This window comes from Musa acuminata, chromosome BXJ2-4, assembly GCF_036884655.1.
Source record: "Musa acuminata AAA Group cultivar baxijiao chromosome BXJ2-4, Cavendish_Baxijiao_AAA, whole genome shotgun sequence".
NCBI lineage: Eukaryota > Viridiplantae > Streptophyta > Magnoliopsida > Zingiberales > Musaceae > Musa > Musa acuminata.
The window spans coordinates 43767501-43788889 of NC_088341.1; the positions used below are offsets into that span (position 1 = coordinate 43767501).

General features: G+C 35.9%; 1 protein-coding gene and 1 long non-coding RNA gene across 3 annotated transcripts; one reads left to right on the plus strand and one right to left on the minus strand.

Annotated features, from left to right (window-relative positions):
- Positions 1 to 959: 959 nt before the first annotated feature.
- Positions 960 to 3429, minus strand: LOC135611107 (uncharacterized). 2 transcript variants are annotated; one of them, XR_010486436.1, is made up of 5 exons: positions 3274 to 3429; positions 3090 to 3179; positions 1888 to 2087; positions 1501 to 1580; positions 960 to 1312 (listed from the first exon to the last, which is right to left on the minus strand). It is a non-coding gene; the product is annotated as an uncharacterized LOC135611107 (long non-coding RNA). The 2 variants fall into 2 exon arrangements; XR_010486435.1 differs by having other exon boundaries at positions 3270 to 3428.
- A 216-nt stretch (positions 3430 to 3645) lies between these two features.
- On the plus strand, positions 3646 to 19749 carry LOC135611106 (protein HLB1-like). The gene is made up of 14 exons (XM_065106427.1): positions 3646 to 4172; positions 6424 to 6519; positions 7311 to 7380; positions 7887 to 7997; positions 9871 to 9954; positions 10973 to 11023; positions 12776 to 12805; positions 12916 to 12978; positions 13109 to 13174; positions 13337 to 13465; positions 14209 to 14244; positions 17139 to 17258; positions 18402 to 18587; positions 19293 to 19749. The coding sequence occupies exons 1-14, from the start codon at positions 3751 to 3753 to the stop codon at positions 19401 to 19403; spliced, it is 1575 nt and encodes a 524-aa protein (XP_064962499.1). The 5' UTR covers positions 3646 to 3750; the 3' UTR covers positions 19404 to 19749.
- The last annotated feature ends 1640 nt before the right edge of the window (positions 19750 to 21389 follow it).

Below are 21389 nucleotides of genomic sequence, written 5' to 3' on the forward strand. Positions count from 1 at the left end.
CGAAATCCTTCCATAACTATTAAAAGTTAAAAGTTTATTTTGATTACTCACAAAAAAAAATTGTACACTTTTTCTTTGGTGATTTGTGGAAGAAAAAAGCTTTTAGTTTGGGGTTTTGATTATGAAACTTCTTAGTTTTAACTTATTATTATAGATTTCTTAAAATATTTAAAATATTCTTAGAAAAAGAGTGATATTGGATGTTAGTAAAAATATTTCTTTTTATTTATCAATTTTCCTTTTTTTTTTTGTCTAAGACAATAATTTTCTCCAAAATATTGACGAGGAAGTTGAACTGATTAGTTAGTTAGATCACCATAATAGTAACTATTTAGGGAAATATTCTACAAATAAAAAATATTCAAGAAATATTTGTTATTTTGATTCTTACTGATGTGTCACTTTATTATGTTTTTTATTTTTTTAATCACACGTCTGTCTACTGATGTTTCAAGCTCTAGTCGTCGATGAATATTTCTCGTATCAATTATTATTAAAACATCATATTATTTTTGCATTACCATAATAGATATGCAAGTCAAGATCACAAGATGAATCAATTAAGACAATTAGTGAAGAAAATAATAAAGGAACTGTGCAAAGACGGGGACGCTTTCAATTTAACTAAATATTATTTTATGTAAAATTCATGGTAAAAAAATTAATGCAACAAATTCCAAATGATCAAGACGTTACGGTTTATCGCATAGATTACGATCATTTTGTTGATTATGTTTGTGGTTACAGTGCATCATCAGATCAGTGGTTCACATGGCACAATGAACTTTATTGATAATTATATCTGGAATTTTGTGTGTATTTCCTCCCTTGAGAATCAAATATATTAATGTTCTCAGTAAGCATATATACCTTGCGGCAATTCCTTCAAACAAACAGAGTGAAGAATTAAGTTGACAGATCTTAACCAACAAGCACAAGCAAGCAATTACCTGGACAGATTAGCATCCTCATAAACTTTAACTGCTTCCAATTTTTTCAAATCAACAATTTTGAAAAGTTTGCAGAAGACAATGTTTCACAATGTCAAAAAAAATCCTAAATCTACTTTGGTGAGGTGTTTGTTGGACAGTGAAGACCAAGCCCAATATCAATATGGGCACAAGGAACTGCAATATTTTGATCACAAAGTCTGAACCTTTATCTGCATTGTAGGCTTCTTGCTGAGGTGGTACGGAGTTGCGTTTTGCCGCAACAGTTGAAGAATCTACCTCACCGATGTAATGCTTGATCATCATATCCCCCGCCAAAGTACTATGACCTATGTCTTCTAAATCATCGGTGGCATCTTTTCCTGCATAGAGTTTCCTTTTGAGAATTTTACTCGGTACAGGATACATAAGAAGACCATGAACTTTGGAGTTCTGCCTGATCAATTTTTTTCATTAAAAGCAGAAAAAAAACATCCAACACAAGAGACTACTTAACAGCAGCAACTTGCAAAGTCAAGGGTAAAAAAGAAAACAACAAACAAATTCTTACCAGTTGCCGCCAGCAAAACCTCATTGCCACCGGGATGCTTGTCCATAAATCGGATTAACATCATAAACCTGCAAGGACCACTATGCATTGGGTATCAGCAAACAGTTTTAGAAAATGCGGCAAACATCTTTAATGTTAGTACATGTGTCAATCATTCTTAGTGCACTGGATATCTACATATAACTTCTTTAAAAGGTATGGAGTTAGAATAGACTATCACATCTTGGAGGTTGTTAAGGCCAAAATTTGCTACACATATAAGTTAACAAAACCCAAAATGTTCAGCTGGATTCGCTGGATCCTGGTCAGAAAGTATCTGCAAGCCAATAACAGCTCAATATGCAATCTGATATGACCAGTGGATGCATTTAAGCCCAACATCCTTACAATCATAAAGAACAAGGAGTCTTGATCATCACTCTGTAATTTCTGCAGCTTCAGAAGCCAGCCAGCTAGCTCCATTTTGTTACAGCTTTCACCTATATGAAACCAGTTAAACTTGGGGAGTCATTTTGTTGCTCATAGATTTGCAAGTTTTGGCAGATATCATTGTACTCTCCCTTTTTGGGATGCAGCTGATCCTTAAGCTGCACAGATAGTTTTGAAGCTTAGTGAATGAAAGTTTTAAGAAGAAAAAGTTGAACTTATGACTTAAACAATCAGGTCCAGATATAAATTTATCTTTCATCAGCTTACAACTTGATATGTACCTTGCTTATAGAAGTTGACAAAAAAACAACGAGAAAAACATAAGCAAATACTCAATTTCTTATACAATCAAAATTTTGTTGGACAACTAATGAAAGTTATACATTTTACCAAAGAAAATGAAATAACTCCAATATTATCTACGTACAAACATTTGATAGGAGATGGTTTTGTTACCAGATATTATAGCGTTCTAAAATAAACCCAAAAATGTTATGAACTCCAAAAAATAACCTAAGTGTACAACACATTTGTTTTGAGATGAACATTTGTTGAGAGACTAAAAATTGTTATTCAGTCCCATAAAATGTCTACAATATCTATTCCCCTTTGTGCATTTTAGGAGTACAATATTGTTGATCATTATATTATTGATAGTTAGTTCATAAAGGATATTCTTATAAGAGTGCATATTTTTATGACTTAATTACCACAATAAAAAAAGATTTTTTGAACAAACCTTTGCTTCACTAGAGTTTCAATGAAGAATGAGTCTTACCTACTTCTAGCCTCATTCGCAAAAAACCGTTGACTAATTGCCAGTTCTCCTCGTAGTTTCTTAATATCTATATTGGAAGAAATTTCTATTACAATAAATGGTGTACATGATGCTCACACTTATGCAGCAATGCACCAACCAATATAGAGTGCATTAACAGTACTTAATCTTAAACAAGTCCCTATTTTTACATCACAATTTCTCCTTTCTCGCATATCACAAGCAAGCAACTTATAGCCTACATGCTAGTTGCTAAATCTTACCTAAAGCTAATAGATTCATAAAAGCAAATAAACAAACAGATAGAGGACAAGATCCAGTAGCAAAAGAAAAATGAAAACAAAAACCAAAGATAAGGCAGGGCCTTCCGGAAATGACGAACCAGCGATTTTAATGACGTTGTGGTTGGAGACCTCCTCGCAATGATAGATCTTGGAGTCGGCCATTTACTGGCTAAAAATCCGATCCCAATCTGCAAACCAATAAAACCATTTTGTAGCAAACGACACAAACAGAGTAGAAATCATTCAAGAGAGAAAAAAAATTAGCGCCCACATCCCACCTACTTCCAAGTCCCCAGAACGGGATCGCTGCTACGTCGCTCGGGAATCCAATTTCTCCGCCTCAGAATCGCAGGTTTACATGGTGTTCGATGTCAAACTTATGACGTCTCCTTGTTTCCTCACGGTGGCTACGAGATCGGTTATCGGGCACGGGCATTACAGAACAATGTTTATCGACCATTTTCGTTACCCAAACTTATACTCGCTTCATGATTGGTGAGAAATATTGGGGGTTTGATCGCTAACAAGAATGCCGAGTGCCTCAGTTATTTATTGGGAGGCTGTAGAATACTTAAAAGAATGGTATGCCCGATAGTGTTCTCATACGTTACGGCAGAATACTTATAAATGATATAACAGATATATTTATTGGAAGGCTTAAGTGGGAAAATAACAGTCCTCGAGTGTCGCCATTTGAACTGCGCTTTTTGCCCCCTCTGTAACAAGAGAGAGTACACCTTAATCCGTTCGATCCCGTCAATGGAGGAGGCGGAGCACAAGAAGGACGACATCTCCGATCTCCCGAATGAAGTCGATGCTGGATCCAATTCCCCGGTCGAAGCCAAAGGAAGCGAGATCGAGCTAACGTTGGATGCCAAGGGGCGCGAGATCGGACCGCCGTGCGAGGCCAAAGAAGGCGAGATAGAACCGACGTTGGATGTCAAGGAAGGCGTGATCGAGGTGGAGGGAGATGAGAGGGAACCCTCGCCCTGTGTGGAAGCCGACGCTTCAAACGGCAGCGGGATCCGCAAGTTCACGATGCGGGAGCTTCTGGACGAACTCAAGGAAGAAGAGAAGGAGGCTGCTGGGGGGAAGGATGACAGATCTTGGTCGATGGATCCGACAAAAGATGATGGTAGCGATGCTCAGAGGAATAGCTTTGCTGGGAGGTCCTCTTTTAGGTTTGTGCTCCTTTGATTCTCTTCGCAGTGTCTTGATCTGGACAGGCCTCTGTAGATCTTAGCTCATAGCACTTGTCACTTGAATCATAATGTGATTTCTATAATTGGTGTTTAATGCTTTTCTTGAGGGCAATTGGGCAGTTTTACTTGTATTTTTTTTTCATCACTGTTGGAAATACATGTAATAATTTTGCAGCACAGTACAATAATTATATCACACAATTGCATGATACTATATTTCATCAAGAAGTTTAATGGTTTTGTGAGTCTAAACATTGTGTTGAATGTCATTTGCATTTTTCCCATACATATAATTTTTCCATCTTAGATACTGTGCATGATGCTATTACAAACAAGGATTAAGAAATCAGAGTCAAAGGCATGAGTTGAATTTTTAATTCTAAAAGTTTTTATGGAAAAACTACTGAAATGCAATTTTCAAATGCAGTTTTGAAATGCAAGAATGTGAAGGAATCTTTACCATCAACGAACACACAACTTGATGAGGCTGGTTTTCTCTATGATATTAACTTGCTTTGGCTATTAAAGTCTAAGAATCTTGATCAGGTTGATTAAGATAGTAAATAAAATCACCTAGACTAGGTGAGGAGCTGGATCCTCGCAATGGCAATTAGGAAGAAAATGAAAAGAATAGTGGGGAATAATAGGGGACAGAACATCAACTAGACTTACAAATGCTAAGAGGTCCCAGACCTTGGTTATGTGGTCTGAGATTTCACTTACGATGCCAAAAGTTGGATCAGACAGCCTGTGGCATTGTGAGTGACTCTTAGAGTGTTCAAAAAATCTTTTCTGATATAGTTATGGAGGTAGCTGATCCATTCTTATAGAAATGTTTGTCCAACTATGATTAAAAACTGTTAAAAAAATATGCTATATATGTTTCACATAACAATTTATTTTATAAAATAACATCAAACCAGATGTCCTTGATATGTGATATATGCGCATGATATTTGATGTATATGATGACTGTTCCATGTAAAAGTACTGCAGTGTACAACAACAACAACAAGATCATAAGTCCCAATTGTTTGATGTCAGCTACATGGATCTTTTGCCGTCATTGAGATCTGTAAAAAATCATATGTTTAGTCAAATTTAGACCACTTAAATCTTTGTTTATATATCTTCCAGGCATAAGACCAAATTAATTTTCAGATATATTTGTTTCAAATCTTATTCTATTTTCAATAACTATTTCCCAAGGTTTCATAGTATGACTCATGATTTTAATAATCTATAATTTGAATAATTTTATGTGTCACCCTTGTTCTTGTAAACTGACACTAAGAAATTCTTTCTCCATTCATTACATTTTTCTGAATCTCATGAATTTTTTAAATAAACCAGTTAACCAAGCTACTCTCTTGTCTTCTAAACTTTTTCATACCTCAATAGGGATACCATCATGTCTCACACTCTTAACTATTTTTATCTTTTTTAGTGTATTTTTTACTTCACTAACTCTAATTTTACAAACAAATTTATGATTCTTAATTCTACCACTATTATTTATCGTTAAATCTAAGTTCTGTGTGGAATATTCATTAAATAATTTATAAAAATAATTTCATCATCTTTCCTTAATTTCGTTATTAATAACAAGTATTCTTTGATCTTCGTCTTCAATGCACCTAATATTACCTTAATCCTTACACTTTCTTTTCCTATCTTTAGTAATCCAATATATCTTTTTACCATGTTTAGTGCCTAATTTATTATCAAAATTATCATAAGCTTTATATCTTGTCATACTAACTGCTTTTTAGCCTCTTTTTTAGATTCTTTATATCTTTTAAATTTCTCCTCATTTTTATAATTTTGCTAATTCTTAAAACATTATGTTTTAGAATAGTAATGCAGTATATGGTCAGTTATTAAATGCATGCATTTCCCCTTGATGGCAGCTTAATTTTGTGGTACAACTCTCCAAAAGATTCTTTTTCATAAACAAGAACAAAAACTTATTATCTATTGGTTAATCTTTCTCTACCTAATCTCAGTTATCATCTTTTATTCTTTTTCTCGCATAGATCATGATCTTAGAGTTTTAGATGCTTAATGCTTTATGTTTCTTGAAATGAAAATTCATGCATTTGGATATCTTGTCTACTTCAGTGCATCATTTAGATGGCAGATGCTATTACTACTGAATATCTCTTTTTGAAGGAAAAACTGATGCAATGAGTGAGATGAGATTATAATCTTCTTATCACTCCTGTTACAGCCAGAATGACATTTCAATGGATTTAATCAATAAAGTAACTGGTGTTGATGAGGAAGGTCGCTCTCGACAACGGATACTTTTGTATGCAGCTAAAAAGTAAGTTGTATATCCAATGGTCATTTTCTTTTGTTTCGAAGGACTTTGAACTTTTCTTATAATGTAAAATCTTCTGCACATTTTTTATTAATTTGATATATTTGTTGTAGTAATACTTCATCCTGTTCTCCTGTCTCTTAACAGGATGATGATAGCAAAGAATATTTCTCATTAATTTATCATTCTTCTTTTTTCACTTTTTTTAGACTTTTTAACTGTTGGTATTATTGTAATTAAATCAGTATGCTGTTGGCTGGAGTATATGCTAGTTAAAACCATGGTTTGCAGTACCGGTCCGACAGACTTTCGGTACGCGGACCATATGTTACCGTTCCGACATTGTAGCACTGTAGCACTGCTACAGTGCTCGGCGCGCCTGAGTATACCGCTCGGTACACCTGGGTGTACTGAGCGGTATACCGTACCGTACCGGTACCGAGCCCAGATCGAAACTCCGGTACGATACGGTATTGCGAACCTTGGTTAAAACTATTTTTTGCTGCATGCTGTTGCGATACATATTGCCTTGCTAATTGCATTAGTTATTCATGGTTCTGAATCATGTAAATAAGTAACATCTCCATAAGTGGGCATTAAGTCTGCAACAGCCTGGCCTCTGTAGACCCTGCAGTGGTTTAATTGTTGTTTTATGATAGCTTTGTTCTTACTTTGATATGATCCCTTACAACTTAATTCCAATATGCATTATGTAAAATGGAAAATGGGCATGCTTGTACTGATGCCTGAAGATGTTTTCTTGTATATCAATGGCTTCTTTGTAACTTTTGTAGGTATGTTAGTGCAATTGAGAGCAATCCAGAAGACCATGATGCATTGTACAACTGGGCATTGGTTCTCCAGGTATGATTTTTGTCATCTTCAAGCCTAATATTTTTTTTATGCTTAGCAGATCAATGTACTTATACTGCCTAAAGGTCCTTAAACAAAGCTCAAGGGCAGGCAATATCCATGTCCAACTCCATATAATTGAGATACTAGCATGTCACAAAAGTAGCATTGACAACACATTACTCTTTGGGAAGTCAACTTGTTGTTACATGTTAGTGAAGTTTGTCTTGAATGCCCAAATCATTGTGCATGACAACTACTTTCTAATTCTCTTGTAAATTCTGAGTGATTAAGTTCTGTGGTGCTAATTTCATTGAATCTTTATTTTTCTTGTTACAAATCAGAGGTATGAACATGATAAGCAAAATGTGGTGTGTAAAAGATTTCCAATTACCTTATCAGTCAAGAACATGGAAGCTACTATGATATTTTTCTTCTTTTTAACCATGTGGAAAATATGAAAGCAATCTCTTAATTTAGTTATTTGCTTTTTTTGCATATCTTATGATCAAATGCAGGAGAGCGCTGACAACGTTGGCCCAGATTCTGTTTCTTCTAAAGATGCCTTACTTGAGGAGGCTTGCAAAAAGTATGAGGAAGCCACACGGCATTGTCCTACTCTTTATGATGTGAGTATCTTCATGCTAGTTATTGTAGCTCCACTACACTGAAATACTGCAAATGTATGTCAGGAAAAATGCTATTCTGTTGTGTTCTGATTCTTGATTTTGTGCAATAATACTGTGGTCAGATAGCATGCAACTTTGATGCCAACGAAATGAAAAAGTTTTGCAGAAGAATCTCTGTATACTTTTTTGCAGCTATGACAATATATTTATGCGTATAACATATTTTGGTGAGAGAGGTGCAACAAAAAGTGACAGTGCATTGTAAGCATGGAACTCAATTTGCCTAGACCGGTCCATCCCGACTGGTATTTCCCAGGTTGGATGTGCTAGTATGCGGACCATCCCATTTCAGGCAGCGGTGTCAGATCTTAAAAGAAATATATGTATGTATAATTTAAATAAAGTCCCCTCTTGATCTTCTCACTTAGCGTTGTTGCCCAATCGTCGATCGCCACCCACCTCTTTTCTGGTATCACCACTCCAATGTGTTTAAGTGCTTTGTTGGGAATAAGATGCCCGATGAAACCTTGCGACTAGTGATTAAAGTGACCTTTATTATCTGCTTAGCTATTCTCTATAATGTTTGGTGTATGGCATGCAGCATTGTAAGACTAAACATACCAAGAAATTTGATATGAAGTTCATTTATATCATGAAAATACTTATTAAAAATTTTGTTTCACACATCTAGGTCTGTTACAGTTCTGTTCCTATTTCCTATATGAATTATTTTCCTCACCACTTCTTGGTAGACTGCTACTTCAATATATTAAAAGTATATTTCTATGTAATGAATGCATTAACAATTCAAGTTCATGCTTGTGTTGGAAGACTTTTTTTTGTTGTTTTTCTAGTCTATCAGTATATGTTTTTTATGTTAAGGATATGCCATGTGTTTATGGTCAAGGATCACATTATTGTTACACATCAACATGTTGGCCAATAGATGGATTTATGATGTGGTATGGTACAGTGTCAGACTGACACGGATATGCCAGGAAAATGCAGTTAAAAAGAGGAAGGGAGAAAAAGGAGGAAGGGGAAAGAAAAGTAAACGTGTTCCTGGGGCCATTAACAATACTCACCATGCTTTGGGCTTCTGCTTTGATGATATTTGTTTGGCTTATGATATCCTTTGCTGTAGGAGACTAACACAACTTGTATTGCAAGAACACTGGGGACTGTACCATTGGCAGAAAGCACTGTTTTAATATTTTAAGTGGAGTGGGTTCAAAGATCAGCCATTACCTAGCTGAAATTCAAGTCAGTTGTGGTTCAATGACTGAAATGGTTTGTCAAAAGATTTAAGAAAATTAGGATTCCTTCTCTTTAGATTCTGGACTAGTAAGTATGCAGCTGTGCTCCCTGTATGCTATGATACGTAAAACTTTCTCGTGGAAGGTAATATGTACCACTTTTCTCATAGGGAAATAATGAAGGGCTTGCATAAGATAATTTCTTTTGGTTAAAAAATTAAAATAAAAAGCAGCATGTGCCAGCCATATTGTTTCTATTATACCTGATATTGTTGTTTGGTGGGAGGGGGTGGGTACCAATGGCCCTCTTGTCTCCCTGTACATTCATGCTTAAATTCGATGAACGTATCGAGTAACGACCTAAATCACCTGATTATGTTCTTCTTAGGGTATCATTTATTTGTTTGTTTTGTACTTCTATGACCCTTACTACCTTATTGGGACTTGTTACTTAAGGAATTCCCATGTACTTGTTAAATTTTGAAGACATTTGCACCTTATCCGGGTATTTCACCTTTATTTTTTTGTGAAATTTTTATTAAGTTCAGCTTTGTATATGATCTTTATATAGCAGCAAGTAGCTTACCATGCTTTGATTGTATACTGCTCTTCTTTAGGCATATTATAATTGGGCTATTGCTATATCCGATCGTGCTAAGATGCGTGGGCGTACCAAGGAGGCTGAAGAATTATGGCAACAGGTAAAACTTAACTAGTCTGGTATTTTTAAACCTCTATGTTGTTTCTTTTAGCTTTCCAAATGATTTTGAAGTTTTTCATTCAATAGAGGTTTAAATCCCATAGCTAAACAATGGTCAGATTTTAATCCTTCACTCTCTTTACAGCTTTGTGGACAGTCTGACATTTATACATTAAACAGTTATGCCGAAACACAATGTGAAGATCATCGTTTGTGTTGCCCAAACACCATTGAGAAGTTAGTCTGACATTTATACATTAAACAGTTATATTGTCTCATGGGATTTTACTCTCTTGGATGTCAAAGAAAAAACTGATTAAATGAATGAATCTGCAAAACATGTGACTTAAAGACTTGTTTTCCTTGTTGCAAACAGCTGTGGCTTCTCCTGTTCCTCCTAGAGAATTTGTTTGGTTATTTGCTATCCTTTCCTTCCTCTTAAACTGTTGTTTCCATGGGTTATATTGTTTAAGGTGAAATTGTTTTTCTAATCTTTTCTTCCAAAAATTTAATTGTTGCAAGTTTAATTGAAGATCATTTTAATATGCTGAAGAAATTAGATGGATTTTGTTGCGAATTTTCTTATGTGAAACGAACAACGGATTGGGGATCATGAGCAATGACTTGTTTGCTTGCCTTGTGTAAGCTGGAAGCTTCTGAGAAATGAGATATAGGTCACAATCACAATGTCCTTTTGCCAAAGCTGGCTAAAGGTTCCCAAATTATCATCTCATCCATTGTTTGATTCATCAGGATTTTCTATGGTCCATGTCATTCCTTGGTGTGAATCTACTTGCCACTTTGCACAAATTGAAAGATGCATAGCCTAAAGGAAAGATAATTCCAAGCAGATGCAACTATGTAGGGACAAGTAATTGTCATTGGATTTCTCATAGCTACTAACTTCACAATTTTTCTAACGTTTTCTTCGACATTGTTTTCTTAGAATTTCCTTCCCACTGTTGTACTTTTGAAGTTTAATGGCAGCTGTAGTAACATCAAAATCTTCTGTTCTATAGGCAACAAAAAAATATGAGAAAGCTGTTCAGCTTAACTGGAACAGCCCACAGGTCTGCTATATCCTTACATTATTCCTTTATTTATTTATTTTCATCTATGCTCGTACTACCTGCCAATATTGCTTTTCTGTTTCATCATGAGCCTTCCTGCTTAGCTTGTTAACAGTTATCCTAATTTTGTTTTGTCTATTGATCCCAATGCAGTTGGTACGTTACAAGGGAAAGAACCTTTGTATGAAGATTAGGTTGTTCCTTTATGATCCAAGTTTTAGTGTGCGAGTCACAGAAACCTCTGTACTTGCAGCCATAAGGTTATATATTCTGATCTTCCTTAGATCCTGCATTGGTGGTAACATGCACTGGGCTACCTCTGGAGACCAAAAATATTCTAGGATCTATTAGAAGTTTTGATGGATCATGCTGAAGTTTAAAAGCAGTCATCAAATCTTGTCTTTTGTTTCATCTGTTCATTATCTTCACTTGCTGACTGTACTTCTGACAACCTTACATGATAAGATACTTAGCCAACCTGGTCAAATTGACTGATGCAGACATTTGGCTTCATTTAGCTCCACTCACAGGAGAGCATTTATTTTTAAAAAAATGTTGGTAGTTGGCATTTAGCTACACCGCTACGTACCATGATACTGTTACGAGAGGGAGAGAAGAGGAGGAAGAAGAAAGGAAGAAGAGGAAGAAGAAAGAGGAAGGTGGAGGAGGTCTACTGGAGCGGGTGGTGGACATGCAAGCATCAGCAGACATGCAGGCAGCAGGCCTGCTGGTGGCAACGGATGGAGAGAAGTCACAGTGGTGGCTATCGTCACAAGGAGTTGCGTCCAAGCCCCAGCACAGGATTAAAAGGAAAAAAAATATTATGCATATTAGAGAACCAAACTAGATCGCCCGATTTTAGTTGCTTTGTGAATTAATTAGCACTCAGACCAGTAAATAGTGGTTGAACCATACTGAACTGGTCGGTTTTGCAACCCATAGCTTGAACTAGCTTGAAGTATTCTGGACAAATATAGAAAGAATTGTTGCAGGATGATTATATTTTTTGACTTTGTTTGGGGCACCATTTTTTCAATGGACTACAAAACAACATTCTGTGGATAGGACAAGAAATCAGTTCTGGTCGATTCAAAGTCAGTTATCTTGTTGTGCTATTGCTGATGACTTGAATGTTCTCAAATCGGAGTTTTTGTTCTATGAGTGATATTACATACATCAGGATACATCATGCTAAACAAAATGTCTAAAGTTGGACCTCCGACCAACTGCCTCTTCGTGTTCACCTTCAGTTTGGCTTGTGAGATCTAAAACTATTGTCACATAACATTTGAGCCAAACAAAGCTCTTTTCGATGTGGCAATTGGCTAAATGTGATCAGGTTTCACATACTGGCTGGTAGATGATGTTCTATATAGTGGCGATAGCTTGGTCCACTGTAGCCAATAGGTATGTCTGGTGCAAACCAATATTTGATTCCTTGTTCAGAATGTGATTTTTTCAGTTTTCAGCAACCTTTCTATTGTTGTCTAGGAAATGCTTCAGTGTAAAGTGTCATAATACTGCTTTCTGGTGGTCACAGTTCTATGCAGTTATGTGTTTATTTCCAATTTATCTTTATTCTCTTCAATATTTCACTTTTTTCTGATTAACATATTTTCCATCAAAATTTGGCAAAATTCAGGATCTTTATTCAAGTGTTTTTACTCTTAATTGTTGGAGTGCTTATCAACTACTAGTTATTTAAAGCACAAGAGGTATCATCTTTAATTTTCCTTTTTTTTTTTATTGTAGGCCCTTAACAACTGGGGGCTTGCTCTGCAGGTACTGTGATTTGTATTTCTTACCATAACTTCTTTTAGAAGTAATTTATGCTGGTTTCTTATGTTATTAAGATTATTAAATTGATGCCTGTTTACAAAATAATGTTGCAGGAACTTGGTGCAATAGTTCCTGTACGGGAGAAGCAGACTATTATAAAAACAGCAATAAGTAAGGTAACACCATGAAGCATTGGCATATATTGCTAGACATGATATTCTTTTTAGAATTCATGGCTACACACAGTTCAGGTATTTTCTTTTCTTGCTTTAGTTATGATGAGTTAATAATTAAGATATCTTGTAGTTCCGTGCAGCCATCCAACTACAATTTGATTTTCATCGAGCAATTTACAACCTTGGGACAGTTTTGGTTAGTCCTTACTTCTTACTGCTATATTCCATATTTTTCTTTTGCAACACTTGGTGACAAATTTCCTACCAAAGGGAAAATAGTATACTTTACTATTAATTCTCTGCCTACGGAATATTGAAAGGTGAATGAATCTGATCATATCTCTGTTCTTTATTGTAGTATGGCTTAGCTGAGGACACTTTTAGATCTGGAAGACCCATCAATGCGAAAGAAGTCTCTCCTGATGAGCTTTATAGTCAGTCAGCCATATATATTGCAGCTGCTCATGCTTTAAAACCCAATTACTCGGTATACCTCTGCCTTCTGATTCCCATCAATTTCTTGACTTATTATTTCAAGTCATGAAGATTTAAGATTAATCCTTGCTCAGGAACACATGTTTCCAATTTCAAGCTTCTTCAATGCGTCTACTTCCTAGAGTCATGTTACTTTAACCATTTGACTATGCTTTCTGTTTTGCTATTGACGTTGATATGTGGAGTTCCTTCACAACTTCATCTTTAGTCAGTTCTTGTGTTGTAATCAACCAAATCTCTGCCTGTGTTTGTTAAGTTGTTCCATTGTTGTATATCTATAGCTGAGAACATTTCATATATGTTTCAACATATCTTTAAGGGGAGCATTAGAGAGTATTACAGCTTGTTGCATTTTTGTTTTTGATTTCTGAATCTCTGATTATCATGATCCTTTATCAAATTACTAACTATTGGTTTAGGGTTCAAACATTTCACCATGGCATTCTTTCCACAGTTCTTTTCTCATCTCTGTGATTTTCCTTGGTTTGTAGTGGCTGGTATTGTCCCTTGCAATCTGCATTCATTTCAATGATTTCTCCAAAAGTTTCATAAAGCCCATATGTGCATGCCATGCATCTTTGTGCATCACTTCGAGATTCTGCAAGGCACTTTTTGATTGTAACTAATTTTCCATCTCTGTGACATTTTATGAAATCAATGTTATTATGATTTATTCTAGAGTGTTAGTTGAAGAATGTATATTTGATTAACTTTGATCCCCTCACTGTCATGCAGGTTTATCACAGTGCCTTGAGACTAGTTCGTTCAATGGTCAGTTGTTTTTTTCCCACAATATTGTTAAATTGTCAGTTATTATATGTTAGATTAACTGATATTAACTAGTAACAGCATTAGAAACTAGCAAATTAACATTGTCAGTTTTTCATAAAATTTTATAAAATACCTCTGATGGCAGAAGTGTGCTCATCTATAAAATTTACCTCTGGAGGCTCAACTATTAACTGTTACCTGTCAGTTTTCTTCTGCTGAAATTGTAATGATTGATTTTGTTGTTGGAATTAATGCCCTGTTGAACAAGAATGTTGTGCCTTGCCATTAATGGATATCGTGCTGTAACATGTAATACACCCAAGATGATTTATTGCTGTAGCCAATGCATTTGTATGCTAGCTAGATTTTGAGGTCATATAAATATCTAGAAATCTCTATTTTTGTCTACTCAAATCAAGGTGTTAAATCTTGGCAGCACGACCTGCAGCAGTTGGCTGCTTTAATGGAATGATATGATTCTTAACCAAAATAGCTCAAGGGCTTTTTCCAAACCCTTGTTCTTGGTTGCTAAAGGACCGTTTAAAGATTCCTTTTTTATTAGCCAAACAGGTGTATTTTAGGTAGAATTTACTCACTATGATAGTTTTTTTTCTGTGCTGGGTGGCACAGTCCAATACTTGAATCCAGGCTCTGAACTATTGTCAACCTGTCGCGTGAATGCCTTCTCGAAGTGTATTGTTGGCACTGAGAGTTGCAGAATTTTATAGTAGAACAGTTCTCATACTGTGATCTAAGTTGCATGGACCCATGTGGTTATTTTGTGGTAGTCTTTGTTTGCTTCTTGGATACTAGTAGAACAATGTCCAAGTGACTGGGTGTGTACACGAAACAGGCAAAAATTTCAGGGTAACATAGAATAACATTAAACTTGATCTTTGTTTGTAAACAGTTATTTTTTATTTCAAATAGCATAAACTTCAGCTGAATTACACCAAGACTCAATTTATTTAAAACATTCTTCCATTTACTGAAGAACAAGTTGAAAACATTCTATTTTGGCTTCTGTTCCACAAAATTCATATTTTCAGAAAGTTAGATGCCTGTGCATCTGCTCACTCATAATTTCACAGAAATCCTCTTTAAGTTGTCAATGTGGTAGATATTCTTCTGCACTATCATAATTAAATCTTAAATTAACATACTTTCATGAATACCCTTCCAAATATCAGATTGTGTGGACATATTTGAACGAAAATATACATGAAAAAGAATGAACAATATAAAGAGCAAGCAATCCAACTTTAGTGGGGTATTCCAGTGATTTAAAAAGCACTAGGCACCAAAAGGCGCCACGGTCCAAAAACATCCGTGGCGCTAGGCGCTCGCCCGAGCGAAGTGAGACGTTAAAATATAAAAATATATAATAGAATTAATAAATATAATTATTTAAAATTTTAAATAAAAATATGCTATTAAATTAAGATACAGTTAACAGTATACTGTTAACAGTATACTTTCGATTTCGAAAGAGGAGAAGCGAAAGAGAAGAGAAGAGTGTAAGGGAAGACCGAGGGTGCTGAGAAAAGCGGGAGCGGTAGCGATAGCGGCAATGGCGAGCGATGACAGTGGCAGCGGTAGCAGCGAGCGGCAGGAGCGAGAGCGGCGACAGAGGTAGTGACAGCAGCGAGCAGCGGCAGCGGTAAAAGTGAGCAGCGGCGAGCGACAACAGCGACTGCGGTAGCAAGCAGCGTGAACGACGAGCAGGGTTAGGGTTGGGGAAGTCGTGCTGATATCGGTGCTTTAGTTGGTTCGATTGAACCAACTAAAGCACCGGAGACCGAACCAGACTTAAACCGCTGGTTCGGTCGCCTGGTTTAACCCAGGCGCTCGCCCGAAGCGCTCGGCGCCTAGGCTCGGGCGAGCGCCTAGGCGGCACCTCTTTGAAGCACGCCACCTGGAAATGAAGCGAGGCGCTCGGGCCTCGCCTCACCTCGCCTCGCCCGAGCGCCTTTTTAAATCATTAGGGTATTCATAAAAAAAATTATATATTTTGAATAATCCATTTAAAATATCCCTTGGAACCTTTTGTACAAGTACACAAGTGACAAGAAGAGCTTCAAAGAGATAATAATTTCTCCACATTACTGTTACCATTCTATTTTGATCTTTGACCAGTGAACTCTAAGTTTTGGCTTGATTCTATGGATACAGTCTATAAACCAAAGCTCTGTAATCAGAGTCCCTGTCAACCAATTTCAGATATGTTATTTTATTGCATCTGAAGAAACTCTTGAAATTAGAGACAAGAACGTAATAAGTAATCTTATTTAGAGAATGAAGATCAACTTTGAGGGAGGTAATTAAAGGAATTATTTTTTATGTTTCTTAGGTGGAGGTGGTTTGAATGTAGAGAATCCTTTGGTTTTCCTATCCTTTACAAAGCTTGGGTGAACATCAACAAAGTGGGTCAAATTAAAGTCAACTACATAAATTTAAATTTTGTTCTGTTGTGATGATTTAAGTAGCACTAGACAAGGAAGAATATTGATACCTTCAGTTAGACTTATAATTCAAATGTATAGTCCATAAAAGGTAAAAAATTCTTATTTTTCAACCTTCTGCAAATTAATAATTATCATTTTAGTTTGCTTGTCACTTTAAATATTGTTACATGCTTTTCAATATTCGTTTGCACCTGTTGGGAAGCAATTTCATTTTGCTAATTTAATAGTTAGTTTTGTGTACATAGCTTGCTAGTCATAGTGCATATATGAAATCGTTAAATTTAATATCCTATAATCCTGTATGGGGTTATTATCATCATTGATATGCTGCTCTATTGTTATATGAGAAATTGACATAGCATAAGATAGTTGTTGGATTTATCATTGATGTCACTGTTTATTGATGTTTGTTATTTTTCTTCTTGACAGCTTCCTTTACCTTACTTCAAAGTTGGTTATTTAACTGCACAACCTGCACATATTCCAATTGCGCCTCATAAAGATTGGCAAAGGTCCCAGTTTGTTTTGAATCATGAGGGACTTCAGCAGGTCAGGTTGCAAGGCATTGTTCTAAATAAAGAGATGATGATAATATAGGTTTTCTTGCTTATTCCAAGATTAATTAGAGTAATTTGTTTTTGTCACCGTATCTTTAAAACTTGTTGTTGGTTTAAGTTGTTTCTGTATCAAAAACGAAGGCAACTGTTTACCTAAAGTCATAGGAAGTAACCATCTTAATATCTGCCAGCAATATTGCTAGACCAGGATAATTTTGCACTATTTCTTCTAGGAAATACTAAACAATCCACTATTTTCTTTTGCTCGAATTTTTTTTGTCCTTCATGTTCTTTTTATTATGTCTCACACTTCCATTAGTTCCCCCTGTTGATTCTATTCTTCCATTAAACTACCATGCCTCATAAGCCCATAAAAAAATCCTTTTATCAAAATTCTACATGAGTAAATTTTGCTATGTTTTTCCTGTTGAAAATGATCTCTATGTCACTAGAGAAGATGCCATCCCCTCATGGGCTTTCCTAGTACTCCTATTTGGAAGGAATGATCGACTTATGTCATGATCTCTTCAGTTGAGTTTGGTTCTTCTGTCATGGATGTTGATCCACCTTTTCCAGCATATCCATGAGCAAAATAATTATATTTTGATGTGCCATTTAGAAGAGAAAAGAATATTTTAAATGCTAGCATCTACACCAATTTGTCTGTAAGACCAAATTGATTTCTGCATATGATCAGAGAAACATGTGTAACCTTCATCACCTGATGATCTCAAAGGATTATCTAGTAAAAATTTTCTGAATGCCATAGCAATCTTATGTTTTTGGTGCGTTAAGATAGAGAGAGAATTTATATTTGTACTCATTGCCATTATTCCTGTAAATGCAAATCCATAGGTTCCACAAGAATATGATTTAACTATTTAGAACTTTGTTGCTTGCTGAGCTGAAAGGTGTAGTTGATAGACTACTGATAATTTATGGGCAAATGATATTATGTACTGAAAAAAGGCTGCTTCATTCAATTACTATAGCCGCTTGTCTATGAATGAGTTCAAGAAAAATATTTCTTTTCTTTATTGTGAATATTTCTACTTTTAAGTAGCAGCTCAGGATAGATTTGGTGAAATATATTTCTTGATCCTAACAACAATATCTCAAATCTTACCTTTACCAGGTAAGTAGGGTTGACAAGCATCTATCACAAAGTCCTCCTGGAAGGTCACGAGGATCCCCGCCGATTGATAAATCACTCGTTAAAGTTGATATCCGTGACATTGTTTCTGTCTCAGCCTGTGCTGACCTTACTCTACCAGGAGGTGCTGGCCTTTGCATTGACACAATTAATGGCCCAATTTACTTGGTGAGTGCCCCACATCCCGGCATGTCAAGGGAAGAAATTATTGGTTGCTTTTCACATTTAATTTTCTCATCCTTTGCCTTTGTGTTACATTGGCTTATTGGTTTGATTTTTTCTTTAGGATCGGTGCTACTCCCTTTACCAGTATTTCCTCCTAGATTCTTGAGGTCGCATTGCTCCATGGTTTCAGGTCTTTAAACTCACCAACAAGAACATGTCAACTAGACATTTATGTTCTTGGGCAAATCTCTCATATGAATACTTAAGCCTTGGCTAGAAATTGGCACCTGCTAGTACTTACTCCTAGACTCCTTAGGTCACATTGCTCCATGGTTTCAGGTCTTTAAACTCAACCAACAAGAACATGTCAACCAGACATTTATGTTCTTGGGCAAATCTCTCTTATGAATACTTGGCCTTGGCTAGAAATTGGCACCTGGTAGTACTTCCCCCTAGACTCTTTAGGTTGCATTGCTCCATGGTTTCAGGTCTTTAAACTCAGCCAACAAGAACATGTTAACTAGGCATTTAAGTTTTTGGGCAAATCTCTCTTATGAATACTTAGCGTTGGCTAGAAATTGGCACCTGCTGTATTGTCAGTGTAAACTTTGACAGCATTGATTTTTTGGTGCTTGTGATCGCTTGTGAATCAGATCAATTTCTATCGAGGGTTCAAAATTTATAATGTCTCATTTACTATTGTACCAGATTGCTGATACATGGGAGTCTCTGTACGGATGGCTAGATGCAATCCGCCTAGTCTACACCATTTTTGCGAGAGGAAAGAGCGATATTCTTGCTGGCATCATAACCGGTTGATTGTCCTATTTGAAGCAATTGCATATGGGAAAAAAATTCTGATTCCATCTCACCGTGAGATCGATGGTGCTTGAATTCTCATACTTTTATAATCAAGTCTTTTACTGTTTGGCATTTCAATATTTGTGTAATAATAATTTTGAATCATAATGGTGGCCTGCAATCCTTTTTAATGTGTCCCATAGGTTTATAACTAAGGTATTTGTATGTTTACATACTAGTAAGAATATCCTTTACGCTTTTCTGGCAATTGAGTATTTTGTAAAACAGCTTAATTATTGATTGTGACAGCAGTTTGTCTCTTCCAAATTTTCAGACAAAATTGGATCTTATCTTCTTTTTATTATGTGTCAACAGAATGTTCATCTATGTAGCTGGAAGTTTTCAATTAGTGGTATGATTTGATTCAGGCAGTGGACTAGAGATGTATTACATCTGTACTCTAAGGCTTCGAGACCTTCTGGACTAGAGATCCACGGACTCGCATCATCAGATCACCCGCTGAGAAATGATGCAACTAATGCTGGCCTACTGGTATTATATATTTTGCAGTATTTTCACAATAATTTGAAGGTTGTGCAATTCCTTTTCCAATTAGCCTCTCTTTGGATTGTTGTGTTTGCTCTATTGTCTACATCTTCAGTTAACCCGTCAAATGCACAAAGAAACATTGGTAGTGACATTTAGTAGGTTGATAATTATATTTTAAAAAGATATATTGACATTTCTATAGTTATAAAAGTTAAATATCTGGATTCATTTACCGTTAGTTTTATTGATGAAAACATGAAAATAAAAAGTAAAAAGATAATTTTAACGTTCTAATTAGTGGTGGTAGATAGCATCAGGGGTGGCGGATGATGATTTTGTTCGATGTCGATGCTGATGCAGTTGTCAAATGACTCGTTCATCGTTCTACATTTGCATCAGCATTTTATCGTCATAGAATCAAAGTCTGATACCGAAGCTATCACAAAGATCTCTCACCTACCAAAAGTAGGACTCAGAGATATGCACCTCCCTCTTCAACCACTGTCATTCATCCGTGATCGAGGTTTAGGAGAATGCCATCACTATCCTCTTCAATCTCTTCATCTCCATATGTGAGGTGCTCATGTATATCCTGGATATCCTTAATTCACTATCCTCTTCAATCTCTTCATTTCCATATGTGAGGTGCTCATGTATACCCTGGATATCCTTAATGTTCTTACTATCGTCCTTCGCTTTCTCTCCCTCATCGTTATAACCTTTTACCATCTTATCTTCGTCAAACATATCACTTTATCATTGGGTCAAAGAAAAATAAATTTAAATATTTTACTTTTGTGATTATATGGATGCAAATATAAATTTTAGAAAGTAGTTAACTAAAAGTGATTGCATCCCGTTTGTGTAGGCGATATAATTATGCGTATTGACATCCGTGTGTTCATCCTTGCAGGCCAACTAAGAAGAAGGCAGAATACCGGCAGCAGCAGAGTAGTGTCCCACTAAACCAGCCAACTATAAACAAAAGTATCAGTCATTTTTAGCTAATGCGTGGCTCACATACTATTATTCTAATGAATTTCCAATGCAGAACACATTTAATGACGCGGACAGCAGATTTAGAATCATGAAGCAGAAACAAGGAATTCAGACTTCACTAGCAATCAAAGGCAAGTGATAGACATTGACAGAGATGGGAAAGACAAGATGGAATTAGAAAAGCTGAGAAACGATAGAAACAAAACGAGTTATTCACAGCATGGTCGTCAAGAATTGGGCTATGTAGGAAATTTCTGAGTCTTCTCTTTGACAGATACCCAAAACCTGTCCTCTCCTCCAACTAGTTTAAATGCTGTCATTACCCACAACATTAGATCCTCAATTTCGTGGTCATTATGCAGAAGAACGCTGTCTAGTTAACTGCAGATGAATCTATCAAGGTGAAATTGATTAGGCAATCATCATCAGATTTATTTGCGCTTACCGCTGAGATAT